The sequence below is a fragment of the Cnephaeus nilssonii genome (assembly GCF_951640355.1).
Source record: "Cnephaeus nilssonii genome assembly, chromosome: 13".
NCBI classification, from domain to species: Eukaryota; Metazoa; Chordata; class Mammalia; order Chiroptera; family Vespertilionidae; genus Cnephaeus; species Cnephaeus nilssonii.
This window is the reverse complement of record NC_137084.1, coordinates 18,655,270-18,681,779: the sequence shown is the minus strand read 5'-3', so window position 1 is coordinate 18,681,779 and position 26,510 is coordinate 18,655,270. Positions and strand designations below refer to the sequence as shown.

Here is a 26,510-nt window from a genome sequence, read left to right as displayed (position 1 = left end):
TGATTGCTAACCTTCTATGTATCTATGTGTATATATGAAAGAAGGCAGACAGGAACTCTAAGCATTTCTAAATTTATATTATAATATTTTCTTTGACAGATAACTTATTTAGATTTAAAAAATTTTTCAAAGTATTGAGATACTTAAATTTATAATTTTATCTTTAGGCTCCAACTTAATTGCACAGTGTGATTACAAATACAACCTGAATGAAAATCATTCTGTTGAAAACTTTCAGACTTGCTTTATCATACATCTGTTCATCTCTAATTATGGAAATGCTACTGAGATAACATAACTAAGGCCTTTTGGATCTTTTTACAATATTTAACCTGATAGCCCTAGCTGGCTTCGCTCAGTGGACAGAGCATTGGCCTGCGGACCAAAGGGTCCCAGGTTTGATTCCTGTCAAGGGCACAGACCTCAGTTGCAGGTTTCTCCCAGCCTGGGCCCTGAATGGGGCGCGTACAGGAGGCCACCAATTGATGTGTTTCTCTCACATTGATATTTCTCTCTGTCTTTGCCTCTCTCTTTCACTATCTCTAAAAATCAATGGAAAAATATCATTGGGTGAGGATTAAAGAAACAAAACAAACAATATTTAACCTGATACAATACTCAATGATTAAAAAATTTCTTTATATCTCTCCTTAGATAAACTAATGCCTCTCCTATGAGACATAGAAATGTCCAGAAGAAACTACACTGAAGTGACAGAATTTATTCTCTTGGGCCTAACAAGTCGTCCAGGGTTGCAAGTTGCTTTTTTTGTGCTGTTCCTCATGGTCTACATAGTCACTGTGATAGGAAATGTGGGCATGATTGTTTTAATCAAAATTGATTCTCGACTCCACACTCCCATGTACTTCTTCCTCTCAAGTCTGTCTGTTCTAGATCTGTGTTTCTCCACAAATGTCACCCCCAAAATGCTAGAAAATTTCTTATCAGAGAAGAAGACCATCTCATATGCAGGCTGCTTGGTGCAGTGTTATATCGTCATTGCTGTGGTCCTCACAGAGCACTGCATGTTGGCTGTCATGGCATATGACCGCTACATGGCTATCTGTAATCCACTGCTCTACAGTAGCAGGATGTCTAAGAGTGTCTGTGTCCGCCTGGTCATTGTTCCTTATGTCTATGGCTTCCTCCTTAGTGTGATGGAGACCTTGAGGACCTACAACCTCTATTTCTGTGGTGCTAATGAAATTAATCATTTCTACTGTGCTGATCCTCCTCTTATCAAACTAGCATGTTCTGACACCTACAGCAAAGAGCTATCGATGTACATAGTCGCTGGCTACAGCAACGTCCAGTCCCTCCTGATCATTCTCACATCCTACATGTTCATCCTGGTTGCCATCCTTAGAAGCCGTTCTGCAGAAGGAAGAAAGAAAGCTTTCTCCACATGTGGCTCCCACCTGACAGTGGTCACAATCTTCTATGGAACCCTCTTCTGCATGCATTTGAGACGTCCCACAGAGGAGTCCGTGGAACAGGGCAAAATGGTGGCTGTGTTTTACACCACAGTGATCCCCATGCTGAACCCCATGATCTATGGCCTCAGGAACAAGGATGTGAAAGAGGCATTGAGAAAAACAATCTGGAGACAAAAATTGGGGAAATAAAAGTGCTCAACTGTCATTAAAAATATTTCTAGACATAGCAAGATATGATATTATTGGGTTAGACATCTCTTTTTAAGCAAGTTTTACACAATACATTTTCTCACATTTTGTGTCAGGTAGCTGATGAGGTTAAAATTCTCTGAACAAGTGCTTGAAAAATGGGAAGAATAAGAGGTAACATTTAGGCAATTCATACACATTCCTATATCGACTAGTGTCATTTCTTACAGAAAAAAAAATAGTGGTTTAAACAAATTTAAATTTTCACTTTGTTTTGTTTTTCTGACAGGTAAAAAAAGAATCTGAAGTAAGCAGTCTCCAATTTGCATGCCAGCTTTATTAGATTTGGTCTCTGAGTCCTTTACAGCTTGCTTGTTGTTGTTGTTTGTTTGTTTGTTTTGTTTTGTTTTAAGATGGCTTGCATTCCTACAGTCACTTTAAGATGCACGACTGCTCTGAAGGCAGCCCACATGTGCAAATGGTTTAGATGTTCTAAATGTTCTATGCAACATGTTTTCTCAGATCTTTGGGGCCATATCATAATCTCAAACCTCCCTGCAAGAGAGTTTAGGAAACTTTTATTCTAGGACACCGTGTCAGGCTAAAACATAGGGTTCTACCATCTCCTCTTTGATGAATAGCAATCTACACCCCACTTTTTAAAAATAAGCTCCATTTCAAATTTTACTCATTTAAGTAATGACTACCTAACCCACTTCCAATGATTCCCAATACTTGAATTGAGTTAACACTTTATTTCATAGGTGATGGGAGAATCTTAGATACCTGATAACATCTCCACAAATGTCCTTGAGTGAAATCTCTTTTAAAATATTTTGTCACATAAAACTTTTTTCTCAGAGTCTCAATATTACAACTAAGTAAGCTTTTGTTTTCTTTTTGAAGAATCATAAAAATGCCTTCATGGATGTGCTTTCTAAATGCATTTGGATGTTTTAGAAATCAAGATTTCATAAAAGATTGTGTTTTCTTTATGTAGGCTAATGATACTAATTAATTCAATAAACTTTATATGTGAACATACTTAATATCCTATGGTATCCATTTAAGATCCTATTTGTTTCTTACCTTATGATGACTATTAGAAGGTAATCACACAATCTTGTTGATGTTTTGGAATTAGAGTGTGTTTCCATAAATATTTATAATCAAGTTATTTTTAGAAAATTTGGGGGAGATGTGGAGATATATTTACTCTTTTTCCCTCCTCAAGTCCATAAAGACTATGATATAATATAACATATACACCAGTCATATAGTGAAAATGAAACTCCTTTTGGGTCAGAAATTGAGATTTTTGGTCTGCTCTGTTAATAGTTGTTGGACAATAGAATTAGGTAATTAACTATAACTGGAATCAAATTCTGGAATCAGGAATCTATTTTTTGATTTATTGAGTGTGACCTTGAGTAAGGCACCACTTTCTAAGACTTGTTTTGGGTTTTTGTGTTTTGTTTTGTTTTTTTTTTCCTATAAAAAAGGCAGTAATACAATTACCTAAGAAGGTAATTATGAGAATTAGATTAAATTAAATTAGCAGTGTCTGGCATGTGTTAACTTTAATAAATGCTGTAATGTTGCTATGATTAAGTTTCTAGTTTTCCTTGCTTATAAACTGAATAAGTTGAAGCATATATAATTTTCCTGCTTCCAGAAGCTACAATTTTAATTATAAGGGATAATATTATTTCCTCTTTCTCTGGAAAAGCCAAGTGGCATAGACTCTGAGTACAGAACATAAGATAACCTTATTCAAGTTGAGTAACATCATCACCAAATTCAGTGTGATGCAAACTCAAAACAAATATTGTTATTTGATCCTAGACACATCCAAAACAACTTGAGTTTGAGGGGAAATAAAATTGTGCAAATCTGTTATTGAAAAAACAAAACTCAACGGTCAATTCTTCCTCTAGAGATGTACTTCCCCCAGGGTCATTTCTAGGAGAAGCTTCTTAATTGCTTCTTTTTTTTTTTTTTTTTTTACTAAGGCAAAGATTTAAAGGAAATGTCTCTATGGACCTCCAGTTTCTCTTTTGCCTGGTATATATAAGTTGTTTTCCATCTCTTACACAGCGTTCACTTTTCAACTCTGTATCCTTCCTGGAGATATTTCTCTTCATTCTCAGGTTGGTATAAAAATGAATCTGCCTAGAACTGTCAGATGAAGGTTGTATATTGGATTTTTTTATTAATTAACATTAATTATTCCATATATGTTATCTGTGTGTATAGGTGTGCTATTTGTTTATGTGAAAGAGACAGAGAAATGAGGGAGAGAATTTTTCTATAGAGATTTGATTATTTGATTATTACAAACTATTAATGGAAGCTATAATTTTCAGGAGTTTATTTAATAACAATTGTCCTTTGTATATTTATTGTGTGTTAATGTATAATATCTTTTTCATGCTCATAAGTACACTATGAAATGAATACTATTATTGCTGTTACATCATATGAAGGCATAGAGAAACTAAAAACAAACAAAAAATAAAACCTTCCCAAGTGCATAAAATGTCATGGAGCTAGAATTCAACCAGACAATAGAAACATAATTTTTTAACTTTATACTTAATATTTTTCTCATTCCTAGTCCTTTGGGGGAAAATCTATATCTATTGGAAACTTAATTTGAAAAAGAGTGTTACAATACAGAAAATTTATGTATATATTTTTCCTTCAAATGGTGAAGAAAATACTGTAAGTGCTTCTAAGATCCCCAAATTCTCTATTTCTTTCCAGACTTCATATCCCCTAAGATCAGACCTAACCACTACATTTTCCCTGTCAGTTCATCATAGCTGTTACCTAGTTAACCACCACTCAGGTTTTCATGTATTTAGCTTTTGCAAAATACCAACATCACCATCTTTTTATACTTCCTTTTGTGATGAATCATCTGTGATACTGTGCAATCAGATCTGACTTTCCAAATAAGAATTTCTCTCTTGCTAATCTTTAAAAAATGCATAAGGGTGAGCAGCTCCTTATCTTACTTACTTTTGAGTCTCTAGAACAACAGTGGATGACACCTAGTAGATTATAATTACATGTTAGATATGCCAAAGAGTCCGTATGCAGGGAATATGTATAATGTATGAATATGTATGAATGTGTATAAGTGGTTCACCCTTTTCACTTGGTTTTGATGATGAATGTGATTAGTTTGTCCAACTTCAGTTTAAGTTCAGTACAAGTATGAGGTTAGATTCAAAATATATTTTTATCTGACATTTAGGGATCAGTTATTTGATTAAATGGCTTTCATTTCTAATCCTGGAGAATATACTTATAATAAGAAAAGATGAAATAAAATTTATTTTTGACTTGTGGTTAAAACAGAAGTATAACTCTCTATAAATATCTTAAAAATATGAAACTACCAAACATACCAACATTAGAAATGAAGGATGTCTAAAAGGTAGTCTTGGAAATTTGGCTACTCACAATATTTAGTGCTAGCTTGTTTCAATCACAATATTTTGTATAACTGTTATGTAATGGGCCTGAGAATTTATTATTCTTAGTGACCTTTAGAGAGCCTGTTGCATAGCAACTGCTTATAGAAGATGTACTGAAAATAATGACAAAAGGCAGTCATAGCTATGTATTAAAGAAAATAATGAAAGCAGACATGATAAAAGTATAAATTAATAAATAATCAATACCTGGTTTTTAAATTTATTTTCTTTTTGTTATCACAGAGATTTGTAACTAACATTGACCTAGAACTGAGAAAATGCTCAATTTCACTGATGTGAAAGAGTTTATTCTTTTGGGACTAACTAGTCATTGGGAATGGCAAGTTCTCTTCATCATTTTTCTTGTGGTCTATATTATCACCATAGTAAGCAGACATGATAAAAGTATAAATTAATAAATAATCAATACCTGGTTTTTAAATTTATTTTCTTTTTGTTATCACAGAGATTTGTAACTAACATTGACCTAGAACTGAGAAAATGCTCAATTTCACTGATGTGAAAGAGTTTATTCTTTTGGGACTAACTAGTCATCGGGAATGGCAAGTTCTCTTCTTCATCATTTTTCTTGTGGTCTATATTATCACCATAGTGGGCAATATTAGCATGATCATGTTAATTAAGGTCAGTCCACAGCTCGATAGCCCCATGTACTTTTTTCTAAGTCATTTGTCATTTGTTGACGTGTGGTTTTCTTCCAATGTCACCCCTAAAATGTTGGAAAACCTGTTATCAGAGACAAAAACTATTTCTTACACTGGTTGTCTGGTACAGTGCTTCTTCTTCATCGCCCTTGTCCACGTAGAAATTTTTATCCTTGCTGTGATGGCCTTTGATAGATACATGGCAATTGGGAAACCTCTGCTCTATGGCAGCAGAATGTCAAGGGTTGTCTGTATTAGACTGATCTCTTTCCCTTACATATATGGTTTTCTGACTAGTCTGGCGGCAACATTATGGACTTATGGCTTGTACTTCTGTGGAAAAATTGAGATCAACCACTTCTACTGTGCAGACCCACCTCTTATCAAAATGGCTTGTGCTGGGACCTTCGTCAAAGAATATACCATGATCATTCTTGCAGGCATTAATTTCACCTATTCCCTGACTGTGGTTATCATTTCCTATCTGTTCATTCTCATTGCTATTCTACGGATGCACTCAGCAGAAGGGAGACGGAAGGCATTTTCCACCTGTGGGTCCCACTTGACAGTGGTCATCATATTTTACGGGACTCTTATTTTCATGTATCTCAGACGTCCCACAGAGGAGTCCGTGGAGCAGGGGAAAATGGTGGCTGTGTTTTACACCACAGTGATCCCCATGTTGAACCCCATGATCTACAGTTTGAGGAACAAGGATGTTAAAGAAGCCACGAGCAAAGTGATGAGCAGAATATGTGTAACCGAATAAAATAAAATTGAGTTAATCTTGTCTTCTATGTTTCATAAGTATTTGTTTGTCAGCAGGTAATGGCTCAGGACATAGCTAAAGACCTTTTACAAAAGCTACAGACTGTGCATTGAAAAGAAAAAATAGAAAAAGACTCAAAATCAAAGAAAATAAAGTAGATTGACACATTCATTCCTGTTGATGTAAGTAGAGAAGATAACTAAAATTTTATAAATTAACTAGTCAAAAGGTTATTTGAGCCAAAGTTCAGAAGTACACGAACTGAAATTGTTCAAATACTTAGCTAGAATGAAAAGATTTCTTCTAATTTAAATTGCAGTAGATGAATTTTGGGAAATATCAATTTGCTTTCTTGGAGAGTAAATTGGGACAGAAAAATATTTTATTTAATGTTCTAGAATGAGATCGTAAAATGGTCTCGCTAGAAGTTGTGAGATTATGTGATATTTCATGCCTTTTTTTAAAAAAAAAGTGAGGCAGGTCTGTTCAACAACAACTACTTTGAAAATAGCAATCCTATTGCATTTAATCCCTTTTCAATTTTTATTTTTCATTTTTAAGAGACACAGCATGATTCCAATAACTGCTATAATTTAACCAAAAGTTGCCAGACACCAGACTGCACTTTCATGTGCCTCTGCCAACAGTTTTCAGTCTGAATAAAATGGGTAGAATTAGTGGATGGATGTGCCATTTTGAAAGCACAATGCTCCAGATTCTTCTTAACAAATTAAAATGATATTCATGTGTAATATTTTGCACATCTGTGATTATATAGTACTTAAATATGTAAAAATAATTTTTGTATCTGCAAGAAATAAAATATTTACAGTTGTTTTTTTCTTGGTCACAATACCGTGTCCTGCCATGATAATATTAACATAATTTGGTATCTCTCTTGTACCTAATGTCACGAAGTACAAGCATGAGGCAAAGACTTTGCAAATTGACTTCCTTAAAGATTCTTTGTCTTCAGATAAATAAATAAATAAATAAATAAATAAATAAATAAATAATTGGATGTTTTGATGTGGACAATACATAACTACAGAAATGTAAGTCACAGATTTAAACTACACATTTAAGTAGCTATAAATTTATCTGCAAATATGTAAATATAAAATGAGATCCATGCAATATGAGAACAAATGTTTTTCCTTGTATGTTTTTGAGTTTTCTTATCCCTAAGCAAAATAAAAAATGTGTATGAATTCATTTCCAGATAAACACACACATATCACGGGCAACAAGTTAAAACTATTCGCATATAAACAAATTGCTATTTTAGATTAAATTGTAGTATTACTGTGTCTCTAATGACAAAACTTAAACTCCCTAAAGAATTTAAGATCTAACTTACCTTACTTAATGTTACTTGGCAGTGAGATTAAAACCATTTATTGGAGAACTCTTGATAGACTATGTTATGATATATTTCATAATAGCATTTTAATACTTTGTAATCTGTTAGCATGTGGTTATGAATGAGCTTTGTAACCTCTTTTCTTTTTCCAAAGGTGAAATGCTTTGTCAATTGATTTTTGGAGAGTTATTTTGTTTTACATGAAGAATGATGAGGCCAAGGTCAATGGTTAAATCATGTTCCTGGTCTGAGTTTCCAAATTTTAAATTAATTTGTGGGTAACCTTGGAAAATTCAACCCTTATTATTCCTCTAGTTAATTTTTAGGATGTAGTCTTTGAACTCCAAGGCCTATTCTGGTTCATAATTTCCATGAGTTGGCAGCACTTAATTTTGCCATTAGTTGAAAATTCAGGATATTCCTGTAAAATACTTTTTGAAATAGATTTTTATTGTTACACTAGAGGCCTGTTGCATGAAAATTCGTGCAAGAATAGGCCTTCCTTCCTCTGGCTTCGCTCCCGGCTGCCTGGGAGCCTGCAAGTCCTCGCTCTGGGCCGCAGCACTGCTCCTGTAGCTCCCTCCGCCCCCGCCCCCCCATAGCAGGCATCCTGCCCCACCTGGCTGCTCTGCGCCTGCATATGCAAATTAACCCACCATCTTTGTTGGGTTAATTTGCATACTCACTCCTGATTGGCTGATGGGCGATTCAGAGGTACAGTCAAATTGCATAATTCTCTTTTATTAGTATAGATGTATTTCTACATCTATCCACTTCATTATATTTAATCATCTCCTACACAAAGTGTATTTGTCTCTGCCACTCTTCTTTCTTTCTATAACACACACCCACACACACACACACACACACACACATTTCCTTCTTTTCAAAGCTACATTTTCATGAAAGAGTGTATATCCTATCTAATAATAGAGTAACATGTAAATTACCATCACTCCGCTACGCCCACGATTGGGCGGCGGGAGGCTGGGGGGCGGGACTCGGGGTGGCCTATCCGGCCATTGAGAGGCACGGATCCACTGCCACTGAGGGGGGCTACCCTGCTGTTGAGAGGCGCAGGGAGTGGGACTCCCGCCCCCTGTGCCTCTCAACGGCCAGATCCGCGGCCGCTGAGGGGGCCTGCCGTGGACACCCAGCTGCGCCTCTCAATGGCAGGGTAGCCAGGTGTCCGCGGCAGCCCCCCTCAGTGGCCGTTGAGAGGTGCAGGGGGCGGGAGTCCCGCCCCCTGTGCCTCTCAACAGCAGGGTAGCCCCCGTCAGCGGCCGTGGACCATCAAAAGTGGGGGAGCTGGGTGCCTGTCTGCTCAGGCACCCAGCTCCACCGCAAAAAGGGGACCCTACACGTGCATGATTCAATCATGCACTGGGCCTCTAGTTGTATCATAATAGCCTGGTGCCCAAAAGTTCATCGATGTATTTTATCCATAATAAATTAGAAATAATTCAGGAATTCTGGGTACTTGGGCACTGAAGAATTCAGAATAAAACTTTGCCTGAGCACAATTATGTCGGTAACTGTTCAGAGGGAAAACTGCATAAATAATTAAAAAAAAAATTTTAGTGTGTCATATGAGGTAGGCATTATGCTGAGAATTATCCCTATGTCATCTGAGATCATTAAGTCACTCTGTAATATAGTAGTTACCCCATTGTACAGGTGAGTACTGAGGCTGAGAATTGTTACTTTTCCAAGGTCACATAGTTATAGTGGTTGGAGCCAAGGTTTGATTCCTGACCTGTCTGACTTCAAAGTTGATGCTCTGACTCTCAGAATAGTTTAAACTCCATGAGTCAAATTGCTCTACTATAATTGATTACTTCACCAAGACCATTACTTGCACCCATTCTCCCTAAACATTTCCAAGTGATCTATAGTTTTGATGAATCTGGTATCTATAAAAAACACCATGAGATACAAGATGTTATGACCATATATCCTGACAGATGGTGTCTGTTAGACATGTACACAACAGAAAAGAAAGTGACTGACTGAAATTTTACATGACGCAAACCAAGAATATTTTTCTGACATGCATAATTGCTAAGTGTGGATAAAAGAGGGCAGAACACATGGGAAGGTGAGACAGATTATACCATGATATCAAAAATTTTGATTTCTTGATTTAACTAAAAGAATTATTCTTCCAATTAACACCCATTAGCTTCTCCTACTCTTGAGATGTTTCTAGAATTGGAACCATTATTCCTTCCATAATTACCTGGATAGTTCCTTGGGGAGATGCTCTCATTGTTCCAACTTCTCTTATAAATAGTAAAAAAGTATCATCTGTTGTTCTCCTCTGCTGAAGGTAGGTCTGCAAATTGTATTTTATACAATACAGATGAATGCAGTAAAATCTATTATTTTTATTTTTATTTTGAAGAGAAAACTAAAACCTTATTTGTAGACTTATTTGTTATTACAGTGTTTAATTTTGTGAAATTATATTACTGGCAAATATTTTTATTTCTATTCAGATTTTATTCATAACTTTGTAAGAATGACCTTGTTACAATGGGGATTTTCAACTTTTTATTGCTCATTTAAAAATATTGGTTTTTAAAGAGAAAGGGAGAGGGAGTGTGAGATAGAAACTTCAATGATGAGATAGAATCATTGACCAGTTGCCTCCCTTCATGCCCCAACTAGGGATCTAGCCAACAACCTGGGTATGTGCCCTGACAAGGAATTGAAACATGATCTCCTAGTTCAGAGGTCGAACCTAAACCATTGAGCCACAATGGCCAGGATATTCCTCACTTTTTCACCCATTCATTCTTCTCTACAAATTTCATTGATTTGTACATTGTTGTCTTAAAATATATGTAAGTGAAGTTTGAGAATATTGTGCCCTTGAGGATGATTGCACCAGTAATTTTTCTTCATGAAAAATTCCTAAAAGGTTAATAAAATATAATTTGCTTTTTTTATTTATAAATTGCACATTCTATACTCAAAATTGTTTTTATAGATGATGCACACTTGTGTAATAAGTTGACTCTATCTCAGAAGTGACAGGTCATCTGCTCCTAGGTCTATGGAATCTCCTAATGAGGGAAAGGTAGAGAGAAGCAGTGGTGGTCTATCTTTGTAGCTCAGCCTGCTCTAGGGTCATACAAAGCTCTGTCCATCAAGTATAAGTTATTAAAAGGATAAATTTGTTCATGCTTGGAGGGTAATCAAACTAAATTTTAAATATGTAGAAATAGAATAATAAGTTATCAAAGAGGTGACAATATAAGGTTGTTAAGGGTACCATGCTGCAGTTAAATTAATTGGTTTGTACCCCAAGTTTGGTCAATTAGCAGATGTCTGACTCATGAAGACTTTCCTAGCCTGTCAGTGCACCAGTTTCCTCATTTGTAAAGTGAGAATTCTAATGTTTCATAACATTTGCATGCAAAAGGTTTCATAAGCATTTAATAAAAGTTGATTATTCTTATTAATATTCTAAAGTTGAGATGATTGTCACTAGAAAAAATATCTTAGAGAGTTTTAATATTATTAGACTATAGTAATATATGAAGCTGATTTGGAGATCGGGATGCTTTCTAAATAAATTATATATGTAAATATTTCTGAATATCTGTTCTATGTAACATCCAACCTAAGCATTTTAAAGAGTTCCAAGATGAATGAGACAAATGCTACTACCACAGAGCTATTGATTATGTGTAGAGGAAGAGAAATATATACATCGCACAGGGACTGGAACAAAATTAGAGAAGTAGCATTCGTTTATGATTTTAGATACTTTGATGCTTTTCATATGTTTTATACTTAAAACAATATAGTGGTAGCATTAACTCAAGTGAAAATCTGTTAGAGAATTTGGGTTCATTGAGTGGGGTCAGGAGTCTTTAAATAAGAAAATCCCTGACCTTAGCTCTATTTCCCAAACACAGTCTGCAGCTCTCATCTGGGTATTTCCATACTTAAAAGGAGCCAAACAGCTGAGCTGATGTAGTGGAGCTCTCTAGTAAAAGGAAACTTAGATCAGAACTAAAACTGCAGTGCCTTTATGTTATGTGCCTAATTCATTTTAAAGATGATATATTTAATTTGTGTATTAAACATTTTAGGGGTAAGAAAATAGCTCATAGAGATTAATTAACTTCTCAAATGTGCCCTGCTACTAATTAGAGGGGCTATGTTCTATATATATATAAAAGCCAAGCGATTAGAATGCCAGAACAACCGATTGCTTTGTTGTGCACTGTGGCCCCGATTAGCCCCACTCACCCTGATTGGGGCAGAGCCAGCCGGCCAATCACCCGTGGCTCCTCCTCCTGGTTGGCCCCGCCCCCAATCACCCCTGCCACCCCAATTGGGGTGGGCTGGCTGGACCACAGCTGTGTATAAATTCATGCACTGGGCCTCTAGTATAATCATAAAGTTCATGCACTTTTTCATATAGAAAGGAAGGCTTCTAGTAACACTCTTTTTCAACATGCCAAGCTACTATTTCCTCTTCTGAGCTTTTGAATTTGCACTTACTTCTTCATATTTCTACACAGCTGGCTACTTCTCACTGACTCAGAAGTCACTTCCTCGGAGAGGTCATTTTGATCACTCTATCTGCACTCTGCCTCCCCTTATTTCTTATTTATTAGTGTGCTGTACTTTTGTCACAGCAATTACACTACTTAACCTTTTGCACTCGGATGTCGAGATTAAAATTACTCTTTGAATGTATCAATAATTTGAAATATAAAAAAATCCAAATAAATAAGTTTGTATGGAAAGAAACTCCAGTTTTTTATTCTACTGCCACGCTTTGTAAAATCTGGGGTATTTAAAAAATTAAATCCCGAGTAGAATAAAGGAATCGAGAAAAAAGCAAGCGAGTGCAAAGGGTTAAATGATCTCATTTGCATATTTATCTATTGCTAATTCATTTATTATTAATTCCTTTTCAACAACAATAAAGGATAATGCAAGCCAGAATCTTGTATATTTTGCTCACCCTCAGATTTTCAGAATTTAGATTACTTCTAGATATAACAAACACATCTGACATGTAATTGGCTTTGATATTTGTAAAATTAATTAATGTAAGCAATTACAAAGACCCATTTATAATTCAGTAATATATCCTTTAAATATTATTATTATAGACTTTAAATTCCCAAGTTTGTGCTAATCCTACAATTAGATCTTTGAAAACTCATCGCAAGTTTTTAGTTCTTGGAAGAAGTCAACTGGAGAAGTGCAGTAAAACAGGAAAATTTTGTTTGGGAACCTTTCCCTTGCAGTGATGCCAAGTTTTAATAGGAATCATAAGCATGGAATTGATAGGTTCTGAAAAGCAGTGGAATCTGAAATGAGACATATTCGTTATTAAAGTTCAGTTAACTGAACTTTACATCTTGGTATTTATCAATTGACATAATTTTGATAGTGGGTGCTAGGTGATTAAACCACTTGCAGTTTACTCTTCTGAAATAATTGTTCAACTGATAGAGTTTATGCTGTTAAGTTTCTCTCACTTCACCCCTGCAAGTAGTGGCAGCCAAACAAGTATAATGTTAGCTAAACAAAATAAAATACAACCAGAAATTTTGTATGTTGAAAGCATATTTCATATGCTGACAAAAAATAGGACATATATGTAAATAACTAGATTGTAATACCAATGTGTTGAGACACTAGTTGAAGGTTCTGAATACAATTTCATTTTTAAAAATCCATATACATATGAAGAATATAGAACATTTTTTGGTAAATCAGTCCATGTGGGATAGGATTTAACCATTCTTTGACAACTCTCAGTCTAACTTTAGTCACATTTATTCCCTATGATTTTAACTTTAGTGTCATAATCTAGTAAAATATAAGTGTCTAATTTTAATAATATGTATTAACAATGACTGTAATTTCCTCTCTTACAGATAAGAAACTGATAAATATTGATGGTAACTACTTATAAGATCTATTAAACAATTATGCCCATATATTTTTGGACATTGTGAAAAATCCTCATTGATTTTTAAATTATTTTAATTGACTCAAAAATTTAAGAATAAAACAAATCCATAATAGGCCATACAGACTGAGTCTGTAAAGACAATGCCAAATTTCACAGATGTGACAGAATTTATCCTTCTAGGGTTGACCAGTCACCAGGATCTTCGAGTTCTCTTTTTTGGGGTGTTCCTAGTAGTTTACATAATAACTCTATTAGGGAATATTGGTATGATCATATTGATCAGTGTCACCCCCCAGCTTCAGAGCCCTATGTACTTTTTCTTGAGTCATTTGTCTTTTGTGGATGTGTGGTTCTCTTCCAATGTCACCCCCAAAATGCTGGAAAACTTGTTATCAGAGACAAAAACCATTTCCTATGTGGGGTGTTTGGTGCAGTGTTACTTTTTCATTGCCCTTGTCCATGTGGAAGTTTATATCTTGGCGGTGATGGCCTTTGATCGCTACATGGCCATCTGCAACCCTTTGCTTTATGGCAGTAAAATGTCCAGGACTGTCTGTGTTCGGCTCATTTCTGTGCCTTATGTCTATGGATTCTCTGTTAGTCTAATATGCACACTGTGGACATACGGCTTGTACTTCTGTGGAAACTTTAAAATCAACCACTTCTATTGTGCAGACCCTCCTCTCATCAAGATTGCCTGCGGCGGGGTCTACATCAAAGAATACACGATGATTGTGATTGCTGGAATTAACTTCACATATTCCCTCTCAGTGGTCCTCATCTCCTATACCCTCATTGTAGTAGCTGTGCTACGCATGCGCTCTGCTGACGGGAGGAAGAAGGCCTTCTCCACATGTGGGTCCCACTTGACAGCTGTTACCATGTTTTATGGGACTCTCATATTCATGTATCTCAGGCGGCCCACTGAAGAGTCCGTGGAGCAGGGGAAAATGGTGGCTGTGTTTTATACCACCGTGATCCCCATGCTGAACCCCATGATCTACAGCTTGAGGAACAAGGATGTGAAAGAGGCAGTCAATAAAGCAATCATCAAGGCCAACTTGGGTCAGTGAAACTACCACAGATATTTTTGTGGTGTGTTGCTATCATAATAATTAAATGCCAAGAGGCGTCACGACCAAAACAACCAAACAACAGGCTACCATGAGATGCATGGAGCACCTCTCAGGCCCTCCCCCATGGCCCACAGGCTTTGATCACAGCAAGGCTGGCAGCCGGTGGGCAGATGGGCGGGTCAGCGGGAGGGTGGGGGCAGTGAGGTGGGCAGGGCTGCAAGCACAGCTGCGAGTGCAGCAGGCGGGTGGGTGGGGCGTGTGCAGGTGGGTGGGGCCTCATGATATCATATGCTGAGCCTCTAGTCTATATATATATAAAACCCTAATATGCAAATAGACCGAACGGCGGAACAACTGAACAACCGAACAACTGGTCACTATGATGTGTGCTGACCACCAGCGGGTGCACGTGGTACATGCACTTGTAGTTTACTCAGGTAGCAGAGCACGGAACATGGCAGGCATCGGCCATGGCTGGATGGTAGAGCAGGTGAGCGGGGGTGCCAGACCTAGGTGGGGCGCCGGTCGCTGTCATTGAGGCAAGCCTCTGGTGGTTACTGAAAATTCTTTGCTCCTGCACGCTGCAGTCCTGCCCGGAGTTTGCACCTGCTGCCGGTGCCAGCCCCTCTCACAACCACCACTGGCACTGGAGCCACCACCCGCACCTGCTGCCAGCGCCCGGCCCCGGCCCCGATCGCTCGGCTCTGTCAGCAGGTGCAAGCAACGGCTGCTGGTCCCAATCACCCCTGAGGGCTTCTCCATCTCCCCCTGCTCCTGAGGGGCAATTGGGGCAGCAGCTACTACTCACACCTGCTGACGGCGCCAGCCCCGCTCGCACCCACTGCTGGAGCCAGCCCCAATTGCTCCGCACCATCAGCGGGTGCAATCGGGGCCAGCACCATCAGCAGGTGGGAGCAGTGGTGGCAGGAGCGAGGCTGCTGGCAGACAGGGGACTGGGAGCCATGGCAGGAGGGGCCAGGTGGGGGCGCGGAGGATAGGCCCCAATAGTTTATGTGGTTACAGCATAAGGTCTAGTGGTTTTGACCTGGCCACTCAAACCTGTTGTCACTGAAATGGTTGGCCTAGACCCAAACATGAAAGCTACATACTGAAGATCTAACAGCCGTACCCTAGCCCCCAAGTCATACTGTTGCCTGAGAAAGAAATACTATCCTATTTTATTGAGGGACTCTCTGTATTTTAGGGGATCACTAGTTATAGCACTTAGCCAATTCCTAATCTTCCTTTCAAGTGTTCTTGAAAGGAATACATTCCAGAAATACGATCCCTGTCATCTCACCTCTACTTCCTAGGGAAAATTTTGCTTTGAGGATGTTTAAATCTCCTCAGATATTTGCCTATTTCACTGGTATTGAATAAAGTAAGTCTGGTCCTCTGTGTTAACCAGAAGGGGTTAAAAACCCAACCCTCAGGTCTTAGATTTGCGTTATACCCCTTTTGTCTCCCTGCATGATGAGTCCTTAACTTGTCATGGCCTCCGATTGTCCCAACTTCTAGGCCACTTCTCTCCACTAGCATGTTCAGATACTTATAAGCTTCTTTCTTGGCCTCAGGAATTCTCAGCTATTTTTTCCACACTGTTTGTAGGTATGGACTAAGTGAGCTTCCAACACACATGTTAGCCAACACACATTTTTAGCTATTGTTACGATAGGTTGAATTGTGTCCTTCAAAAAGATGTGTTGAAGTTTTAAACCCAATTAATTCAGAATGACATGATTTGGAAATAGTGTCATTGCAGATACAATTAGTTAAGATGAGGTCATAGTGGACCAGCCCTGCCCGTTTTACTTCTCACTGGTCCTCACGATGTGGTGGACAGAACACCTGGAAAGGTGATCTTGTCTTTGAGCGTACCACTAGCATTTGTCTCCATTGTCCAAGCCTCCATATTCCTCTGAGCCTCCAGGTCCTGATCTCTTAAGTAGGATAGTAGTAATAGTTTTGAAGTGTCAAAAAGGCATGCAGTGTAGGATTAAGAATTATTAGAAACATTTTTACCAGGAACTATGAGAAGCATTTTTATGTTATGCCTAACCTTGTAAACCCACCCCAAAGGAGACAGACAGCAGACTAGCCATCATAGCTCCACAGAGATTCATGCTTCTAAAAGATCTTGGTTGGTCTCATCATCAAACATATCCCACATTCTCTATTGCCTTACAAACACAAAGCCTTATGAGTTTCCATGGGTTATAAAAACAAATTGGTGAAAACAAAATCTGTTTATTTACATTGAACAGAAAGAAAATAAAATGGGAAAATTGTGACATGATGGAGAACAAGTGTTGATTTCCACTTCACAGCCAGGTCTGATGAGTTGTAGCTCCCTGAGACCTGGCTATTAATTGTATAGTCTTCAGGTCATCCTATCTAATAAAAGAGTAATATGCAAATTGACCATCACTCCAAGACACAAGATGGCCGCCCCCATGTATTCAAAGATGGCTGCCCCCATGTGGACACAAGATGGCTGCCACAAGATGCCCTGCAGGGGAGGGCAGTTGTGGGCAGTTAGGAGTGACCAGGCCAGCAGAGGAGGGCAGTTTGGGGAGACCAGGCCTGCAGGAGTAGGCAGTTGGGGGCGACCTGGCTGGCAGGGGAGGGCAGTTAGGGGCGACCAGGCTGGCAAGGGAGGGCAGTTAGGGGTGACCGGGCCAGCAGGGGAGGGCAGTTAGGGGTGACCAGGCCTGTAGGGGAGGACAGTTAGGGGCAACCAGACTGGCAGGGGAGGGCAGTTATGAGTGACCAGGATGGCAGGGGAGGGCAGTTAGGGGCAATTGGGCCAGCCGGGGAGCAGTTAGGCATCAATCAGGCTGGCAGGGGAGTGGTTAGGGGGTGATCATGCTGGCAGGCAGAAGTGGTTAGGGGCAATCAGGCAGAGGCAGGCGAGTAGTTGGGAGCCATCAGTCCTGGATTGTGAGAGGGATGTCCAACTGCCCGTTGGACATCCCTCAAGGGGTCCCAGATTGGAGAGGGTGCAGGCTGGGCTGAGGGACACCCCCCCACCCCCGTGCATGAATTTCGTGCACCAGGCCTCTATTTATTAAAGAAAATCGATTTATAACACATTACTTAAATAAACTACTTTTAAGTCCAAGTGTTTCATACTTAATGATGATTTCCATTTTAAGGAGTTTTCAACTTCTGATTTAATTCCTTTTCTCAAAGAGGGGGGAATGCTCATTTGCCACAGTTCCTAGATGAAAGGGTGACTATGAGTGTGGATGAGAAAATCTGTGAGAAAAGGCTTTTGAATACCTGGACCTGCTATAACTGAGACACCTTGGACCCTGGACCATGGGTTCTGACAGGTGCTGAATATGTCAGTACCACTGGTGTACTTTTAGTAGCTTTGTCACTTTGCAGCAACCTCATTTGAATCCAGTATGGTACTCAGAGGAAGGCCACAAATTCCTTTATGACACACCAATCTATAAATCCTACTCACATTGTCAATCTCAGGTTGAGCCCTTACTGCTTGTGGTCAGCAACATGGCTCTTTCGTCATTATGAGTTCTTGCCCACTCTCCACTTTACTGCATTAGCTTTACACAATTCTCTTAGCTTTTTAATATTATGCTTTGTTTTATTAATATTTGTTTTATTATTACAAAACAAGCAAAAAACAAAACAAAACAAAACAAAAAACCCACAAACAAACACAGCAAAGATATTCTCCTTCCTTGAGTGCTTGTCCTTGACAACTGATAGTAATGACCTTCATGGCTATCTTTGATGGTGCACCCCCCCCCAAAGGAAATCAATTTAAGAGCTTAAAAATCATAATTGTAATCATAATTCAATGTTTTCTCTCTAAAATTTGCATTCATTTAGAACACCTTATTGCTGATTTAATAATGCTGTTGCAGTTGAGTGAGACAGATGTAAAAATAATTTAAAAAATACATAGTTTGACATGACAGTATTTATATCTTCCCATAAATCTAACATCTAAACTTAACCATTAAATCTAATATAACTTAGGATGATTTAATTTATTATGAACTTCTGAGTAGCTCCTATACTGTAATTTCTTTTGTTAGTATTTCCCAAAATACAGTATTATGAGATAATTTTATATACACACAGACCTTTGGTTATTTTAAATGTTCAAGTATTCATAATTTTTGTTACTTTTATTTATGGTGATTGGCACAAATCTTTCTCATTTGTAGTGATTATATACAGTTTCATGTCCAGATTTATTTAAATAAAGTATGAGTTAACTTAAAAAAATACATTAAGCAAAAAATAAATGTAATATTCAAATGTAGGAGAAATCATAATAAAGGCATGACAATAACCAAAAGTCAGAAAACAACATAACTTTATGACAAGTCACAAAAAACACAGACACACACACACACACACACACACACACACACACAATCTGCCTATCATATCTATACTAATAAAAGAGTAATGTGCTAATTAGACTGGGAGACCTTCTGGACGACCTTCTGGATGTCCCTCTGGACAAAGCCATGGTGGTGGAGCCAAGGCAGAGGCAGTTAGGGGCAATCAGGCCAGGAGGGGAGGGAAGTTGTGGGTGATCAGGCTTGAGGGGGGGCAGTTGGGGGTGAGCAGGCCAGCAGGGGGAGCAGTTGGGGGGGAGCAGGCTGACAGAGGGGGGCAGTCTGGGGCAAGCAGGCCAGTGGGGGGGGGGGAGTCTGGGGTGAGCAGGCCTGTCAGGGGGACAGTTGGGGCGAGCAGGCTGGCAGGGGGTGCAGTTGGGGGTGAGCAGGCTAGCAGGGTGGAGCAGTTGGGGGTGAGCAGGCCGGCAGGGGGGGCAGTTGAGGGTGAGCAGGCTGGCAGGGGGGGCAGTCTGGGGCGAGCAGGCCAGTGGGGAGGCAGGTGGAGGTGAGCAGGCCGGCAGGGGGGCAGTTGGGGGTGAGCAGGCTGGCAGGGGGCGGTTGTTGAGGGCATGCAGGCTGGCAGGGGAAGAAGTTGGGGGTGATCAGGCTGGCATGGGGGTCAGTTGAGGTTGAGCAGGCAGGTAAGGTGGCTGTTGGGGGCAAGCAGGCTGGCTGGGGTGGCAGTTGGGGGCGAGCAGGCTAACAGAGGGGGGCAGTTTGGGGTGAGCAGCCAGTGGGGGGCAGTTGGGGGTAAGCAGGCAAGCAGGGAGGGCAGTTGGGAGAGAGCAGGTCGGCAGGTTGGGGCAGTTGGGGATGAGCAGGGCGACAGAGGGGGGAAGACTGGGGTGAGCAGGCCCATGGGGGGGCAGTTGGGGCAAGCAGGCCAGCAGGGAGGGCTGTTGAGGTTGAGTAGGCAGGCAGGGTGGCTATTGGGGGCAAGCAGGCCAGCAGGGGGGGGCAGTTGGGGGTGAGCAGGCCAACAGAGGGGGTAAGTCTGGGGTGAGCAGGCCAGTGGGGGTAGTTGGGGGTGAGCAGGCTGGCAGGGGGGGGGCAGTTGGGGGAGAGCAGGCTGGCAGGGTGGGGCAGTTGGGGCAAGCAGGCCAGCAGGGGGGGGGCAGTTGGGGGTGAGCAGGCTGGCAGGGGTAGCTGTTGTGGGCGAGCAGGCCGGCAGGGGGTGGTAGTTGGGGGTGAGCAGGCCGGCAGTGGGTGCCTGTTGGGGGCAAGCAGGCTAGCAGGGGGCAGCTATTGGGGGCGAGCAGGCCGTCAGGGGGCACAGTTGGGGGTGATCAGACCGGTTGGGGGGGACAGTTGGGGGTGAACAGGCCCACAGGTGAGGGCAGTTGGGGGCAATCAGAACAGAAGGGGTGGCATTTGGGGGTGATCAGGCTGGCAGGCATAGTGGTTAGGGGCAATCAGACAGGCAGGCAGGTGAGTGATTAGGTGCCAGTATGGCAGTTGGTGGCGAGCAGGCAGGCAGGGTGGCAGTTGGGGGTAAGTAGGCCAGCAGGGGGACATTTGGGGGCAAGCAGGCCAGCAGGGGGCATTTGGGGGCAAGCAGGCTGGCAAGGGGCGGCTGTTGGGGGTCCCAGATTATGAGAGGGATGTCCGACTGCTGGTTTAGGCCTGATCCCATTCCCTGAGGTGTCTCAGATTGGAGAGGGTGCAGGCCGGGTTGAAGGACGCCCCTGCCCCCTCCCCCTGTGCACAAATTTTGTGCACCAGGCCACTAGTATATGCCTAAATAGTTTATGTGGTTACTGTATATATTACACAGTGTTATATAGGTACAGTGACTCTGAATATCAGGAACTACTTCCAATGGGTTTTACACATACCTCACTACTTTAATTTTTTAAGTTCAATAATTTCTGCAATGTTTAAGACTGAAGTGGTTCTAGCAAGACAAAATCCAGTAGGTCTGTTGTGAAAGTCTCTGTTGTTACAGCATTGGTTGCTTTTAGTCACATAATACTGAAAACAGAATTGGAGGAAACTTGGATATCCAAGTGCTTCCCACATAGTTTAATGAAATGTAACTCTAGGACAGAGCCAGCTTTGCATTCCTGAGCTTTATAAGCACCACTTACTCAGAACTCAATAATGTTAAAGCAACTTTTCATCTTTTCCTACCACTAAGACTTGGTTTTGAGGAGCCTGCTTGATAGAAGCCAGAGATGTCAGCCAGTGTCACTGAGCTAGAAGTGGTAAAATTTAGGTTTGAACCCAAGACCACGAGATTCCAAGAGCAAACTTCCTATTTTACCGAGATGCCATAGCTCGAATGCAGAAAGATTTTGATTCCTGTTCATGCCTGGTTTTGAATCATGAGCCTTTGGAGAGACGAAGGCAGGAATGACAGAATAAAAAGGGGAATAGTTTTTGTTTTTTGTTTTTAGATATCTCACTCCCTCAGCCCTGGACACTTTCACAGAGGTGACCTGTGAGAACACAGGAGATAGATTATCTGGGCCCAAGTTCTGACTCTGCCATTATGTGCCATCACAGTACTTGGTCACATAACATCCAGTGTCTTGTTTCCATGATCCTTAAAACAAAAATAGGCACAGTAACTGCCTCGAGTGCTTCTTTGAAAATTAAATGAATTGAAGTGTGCAAAGATCTGGAATCATGACTGGACTATCATAAGTGCTATCAAGCATTAATTACTGTCATTACTGCCTCCTTTTTTTGATTTCCCCTTTTTCCACTCAGTATCATTTACATTTATATTTTACTAGCTTAGTTTGTTTGATGTCTCTGTTTGTTATTATGTGGGCAGAGGTTTTAGTCTCTTTATAGCAGCTTTATCTGTTGACAATCCGGACACAAATCGGGGCCTCAGTAAATCATTGTTGAGTAATCAATGAATCTTTCAAGCAGCTTTTGGCAATTTAACTTCAAACAGTGCTGCATGAGCTTGCATTTTTCTGCACTAACCTTAATAATTATATATATTTTACTTGGCCTAGCTCATTCTTTAAAATTGGTGTTTTCTTTTATATGCATACTAGAGGCCTAGTGCATGAAAATTCGTGCACTCGGGGGGAGGGGTCTCTCAGCCCGGCCTGCACCCTCTTGTAGTCTGGGACCCCTCAGGGGATGTCCACCTGCTGGCTTAGGCCCGCTCCTGGGAGATTGGGCCTAAGCTGACAGTCAGACATCCCTCTGGCAGCCCAGGAGCCCTCAGGGGATTTCCTCCTGCTGGCTTGGGGAGCAGTCCTAAGCTGTTAGTCGGACATCCTTAGCGCTGCCACAGAGGCGGGAGAGGCTCCCGCCATTGCGGCTGCACTGGCCAGCCATGAGGTGGCTTCTGGCTGAGTGGTGCTCCCCCTGTGGAAATACTCTGACCACCGGGGAGCAGCTCCTGCATTGAGTGTCTGCCTGCTGGTGGACAGTGCGCATCATGGCAACCAGTCATTCCCGGTCATTCTGGTTGTTCCACTGTTAGGGTCAATTCGCTTATTACTCTTTTATTATACAAGATTTATATAGTCATTAGTAAAATGTATATTATTAGTAAAATGTATATTTACTACTGATTAAAATATACATAAATTTATGTATATATACTTGCATGTAATATATATATATACACATATATATGTATATATATGTGTGTGTATATATATATATGTATATATATATGTATATATATATATTTACATGCATAAAAGAGAAAACCATTCTAAAATAAAGAACTTGGCACTGTTGGGAGTCAAATTGCCAAAAGTGAGATTCATTTATTGTTCAATAATGATTTGCTGAGTCCCCAGTTTGTGTCAGGAACCACAGATAAAGTGGCTAAAAAGAAACTTCTATTTAGTTATTTTTCCTTTTATTTTGCAGTTCTGACTCAATTTACATAAGGCTTTTTTTTTCTTTATTTAATTTTAGGTGTTTAATTCCTATGTCTATGAATGAAAAATGTTCTGCATATATGCCTTCATTTGTATTCCTTTAAATACACACACATACACAATTATTTTCTTGATACTTTTAAATTGCAAATTTGATTTATTCCTTCAAGCATTTATTTTGTTTTTTGTGGAGTGAATTAAGATGATATCTTTTAATATAATTTTGTATTGTGATGAGATTTTTGTGTTCTATCCTATTTCTAGAAAATGAGCAAACCACAGTCAGAAGCATTTTATCATAGTTCAATTCATAATCTGTATTCTGAAGGTTTGCAGAAACCAATACTTTGCCTAATTATTTCAAATCACAAACCATCACCTCCATGAAAACTGCACACATGCCACCTTTTATTGTTAGGATGCATAACTGGCATTTGATACTTCTATTCTATTTGCATTTGAGTAGGACTTATACCTAGTTGACTCCTTAGAATTTCTATGTTCAGGGAAGAATTAAACATGCATTAGAATTCTAGCAAGGCCTTAGGGTCATAGCATATGTAAAAACTAGCAGTTTGACACTGTATTTGAAAAAAAAATTTAGTCAGTGTTTGTATTCCCAAAGCATTTAGTACTAGGTAATATGCAGTATCTTGTCACAGAATTTAGAAGTTCCTGCCAACTGCTTTCCTATACTATATAATATGAAATCCATTCCATCACTGTTTCCCTTTCTAGTCAGGCTGCAAAAGTTGAGTATCTGGGAAAGTTAAGAAAACTGTCATTTCCAGTAGCCACCATTCTTCATCTGATGATTTTAATTAAATCAAATGCTGATCATTAAGTAAAGAGAAACTGAAGTCATAGTTTGCTAAGTATTGATGATGAAACTGTCTCTCTGGGTCTTATTACAAAACTTTGTGTTGCAAACAAAATTACCTACTGTAATTGCTAAAAGTGGGTTTACTTGCTAATCAGTTTCAAGGGGCCTTATTAAAATGACGTTTCTCAGTTTCATCATGGGGACATATTAACTGAAACCAATTTCAACAGACATAAAGTTTCAACTTAAGATTAATGAACTTGCAGTTTAGTTTGAGTATATTGAGATAATTATCTGATTCCTCAGGGATGGCTGTTTCCACTGCTTCGAAGCACCTTCCTCTGGGAGACAAGATAGTGTAGTGTGAAGAGAAAAAGTTTTGAAGCCAGATCTAGGTTTGTACTCTGGCTCTTCTACCCTCCACCCATGTCTTCCTTGGAAAGTCATAAACTCTGAGCCCCAATTAATAAATAAAAATACTACTTACAGCCCAGGGCAACTTTGAGTAAATCTATAATGGATGTTACATCATTTTGCAAACTGAAAATTGATGATACTGTAATAATTATGAGTAGAATGATAATGAAAACAATAATAATAACAGTAACTCAAATTTATTGGGTGATTATTATGTGCCAGGCAAGGTACTAAAAAGGTTTATGTACCTAAGATCATTATTCTTTACAAAACACTATGGTGTAAAATAATTGTTTTCACCTTTTATATAAGAGAGGCTCAGAGAATTTAAATAATTTGCCTCAAGTCACAGCTGATAAATGTGCTAGCTAAAATGGAGATTCAAGGAGAATATATATGTAAGAAATTATGTATATGTATTTGAATACAAGAAATGATATTGAGATTGGAGTGTGGCAGCAGAGATTCAAGAAAAATGACAATATCTAAAATGTAAAATAGATACAAAACTTGGAAATGAATATAAAAAGCTTAAGGATGAATATTATTATTTGACCTACATAGCAGAAAGGATAGTAGTAATATTCACCAAGATAAAGCACACAGGATGAAAATCAAATTTGAGAATATATTCTTTGGCATGCAGAAACTGAGGCACTTTAGGACATCCAACTTAAATCAATTATAGACATTTGGATATAAAACTCAAGCTTTAAGGAGATGTCTAAGATATAAAAATAAATTTGAGTTTCCTTGATAACTGATGTTGTGAGCATGAAAAAGAGTTTAATAGAGGAGGAACTAGAAGAAATAACAGCAAAAAAGTAGAGGCAAAAAAGTGAAATCAGTGTGGTAAGAGAAAAACAAAGAAAATGTGATCTCTACCAAAATCCCAATGGCATTTTTTACAATCTTGAAATTCACATGGAATCATGAAAGACCACAAATGGTTAAAGAAATCTTGAGAAAGAATAAAGCTCAAGGCATCAAAATTCTTCATTTCAAAATTTATTACAAAGATTTAGTAATTAAAACAGTATAGTATTGGCATCAAAACTGACATAAAGATCAATAAAACAGAATAGAGCACCCAGAAGTCAACCCATAAATATATAGTCAAGTGATTTTAGACAAGGATGTCTAGATAAATAATGAGAAAGGGATAGTATCTTTAACAAATGGTGCTGGGAAAACTGGATATCCACATGCAAAAGAATGAAATTGAATCCTTATCTAACTCCATACACAGAAATCAACTCAAAGTGAATTAAATGTAAATCTTGGAACTGTACCCTGGAAAAGTATACAGAGGGAAATCATGGTTTTTTGGGTTTGGCAGTTATTTCTTGGATATAGTACAAGAAACAAAAGCAAGTTAGACATGTGGAACTACATTAAACTACAAAGCTTCTGCAACTATCAACAGAGTGAAAGATAACCTACAGAATGGAAAAATATATTTTTAAACTATACATCTGATACATGGTTAACATCTAAAATACTAGTATATGAGACTACTATAACTGAGCAATAAAAGAACCCCTGTAAACAATTAAGGACATTTCTCCAAAGACTGGAAAGGGCAATTAGTTATATGAAAATATGGTCAATATCACTAATTATGAGGTAAATGCAAGTCAAAACCACAGTGAGATACCTCCTTACACCAGTTAGTGTGGCTGTTATTTAAAAATGTTAAATGATGGTGAGGATGTGGAAAAATTTAAATTCTTACACAGTGTCAGTGGGACTATAAGTTGGCACAGCCACTATGGAAAACAGTATGGAGGTTTCTCAAAACTTTAAAAATAGAACTATCATATTATTCATCATTCTACTATCCACTTCTGAATATATATCCAAAGAATTGAAATCAGGACCTAAAAGAGATATCTGCACTCCCATGTTCATTGCATCATTATTCACAACAGCCATGATGTGGAAACAACTTAAATGTCTATGGATAGGTGACACAGAGGAGAATGGTGGTTGCCAGGGACTGGGGGAGGGGAAAGTGAGAGTTGTTCAATGGACAAAAAGAGTCAGTTATACAAGATGAATTAGTTCTAGAGATATGCTATACAACATGTTGTCAATAGTT

General features: G+C 39.1%; 3 protein-coding genes across 3 annotated transcripts; all 3 read left to right on the top strand.

Moving 5' to 3' along the window:
* Positions 1 to 686: 686 nt before the first annotated feature.
* Positions 687 to 1,625, top strand: LOC307109711 (olfactory receptor 5M5-like; the record flags this gene model as incomplete). The annotated part of the gene is made up of 1 exon (XM_079788579.1): positions 687 to 1,625. The coding sequence occupies one exon, from the start codon at positions 687 to 689 to the stop codon at positions 1,623 to 1,625; it is 939 nt and encodes a 312-aa protein (XP_079644705.1).
* A 3,986-nt stretch (positions 1,626 to 5,611) lies between these two features.
* Positions 5,612 to 6,544, top strand: LOC307109720 (olfactory receptor 5M3; the record flags this gene model as incomplete). The annotated part of the gene is made up of 1 exon (XM_079788588.1): positions 5,612 to 6,544. The coding sequence occupies one exon, from the start codon at positions 5,612 to 5,614 to the stop codon at positions 6,542 to 6,544; it is 933 nt and encodes a 310-aa protein (XP_079644714.1).
* Positions 6,545 to 13,997: 7,453 nt separating this feature from the next.
* OR5M9 (olfactory receptor family 5 subfamily M member 9) lies at positions 13,998 to 14,930 on the top strand (the record flags this gene model as incomplete). Its single annotated transcript, XM_079788589.1, has 1 exon — positions 13,998 to 14,930. The coding sequence occupies one exon, from the start codon at positions 13,998 to 14,000 to the stop codon at positions 14,928 to 14,930; it is 933 nt and encodes a 310-aa protein (XP_079644715.1).
* Between the last annotated feature and the right edge of the window lie 11,580 nt (positions 14,931 to 26,510).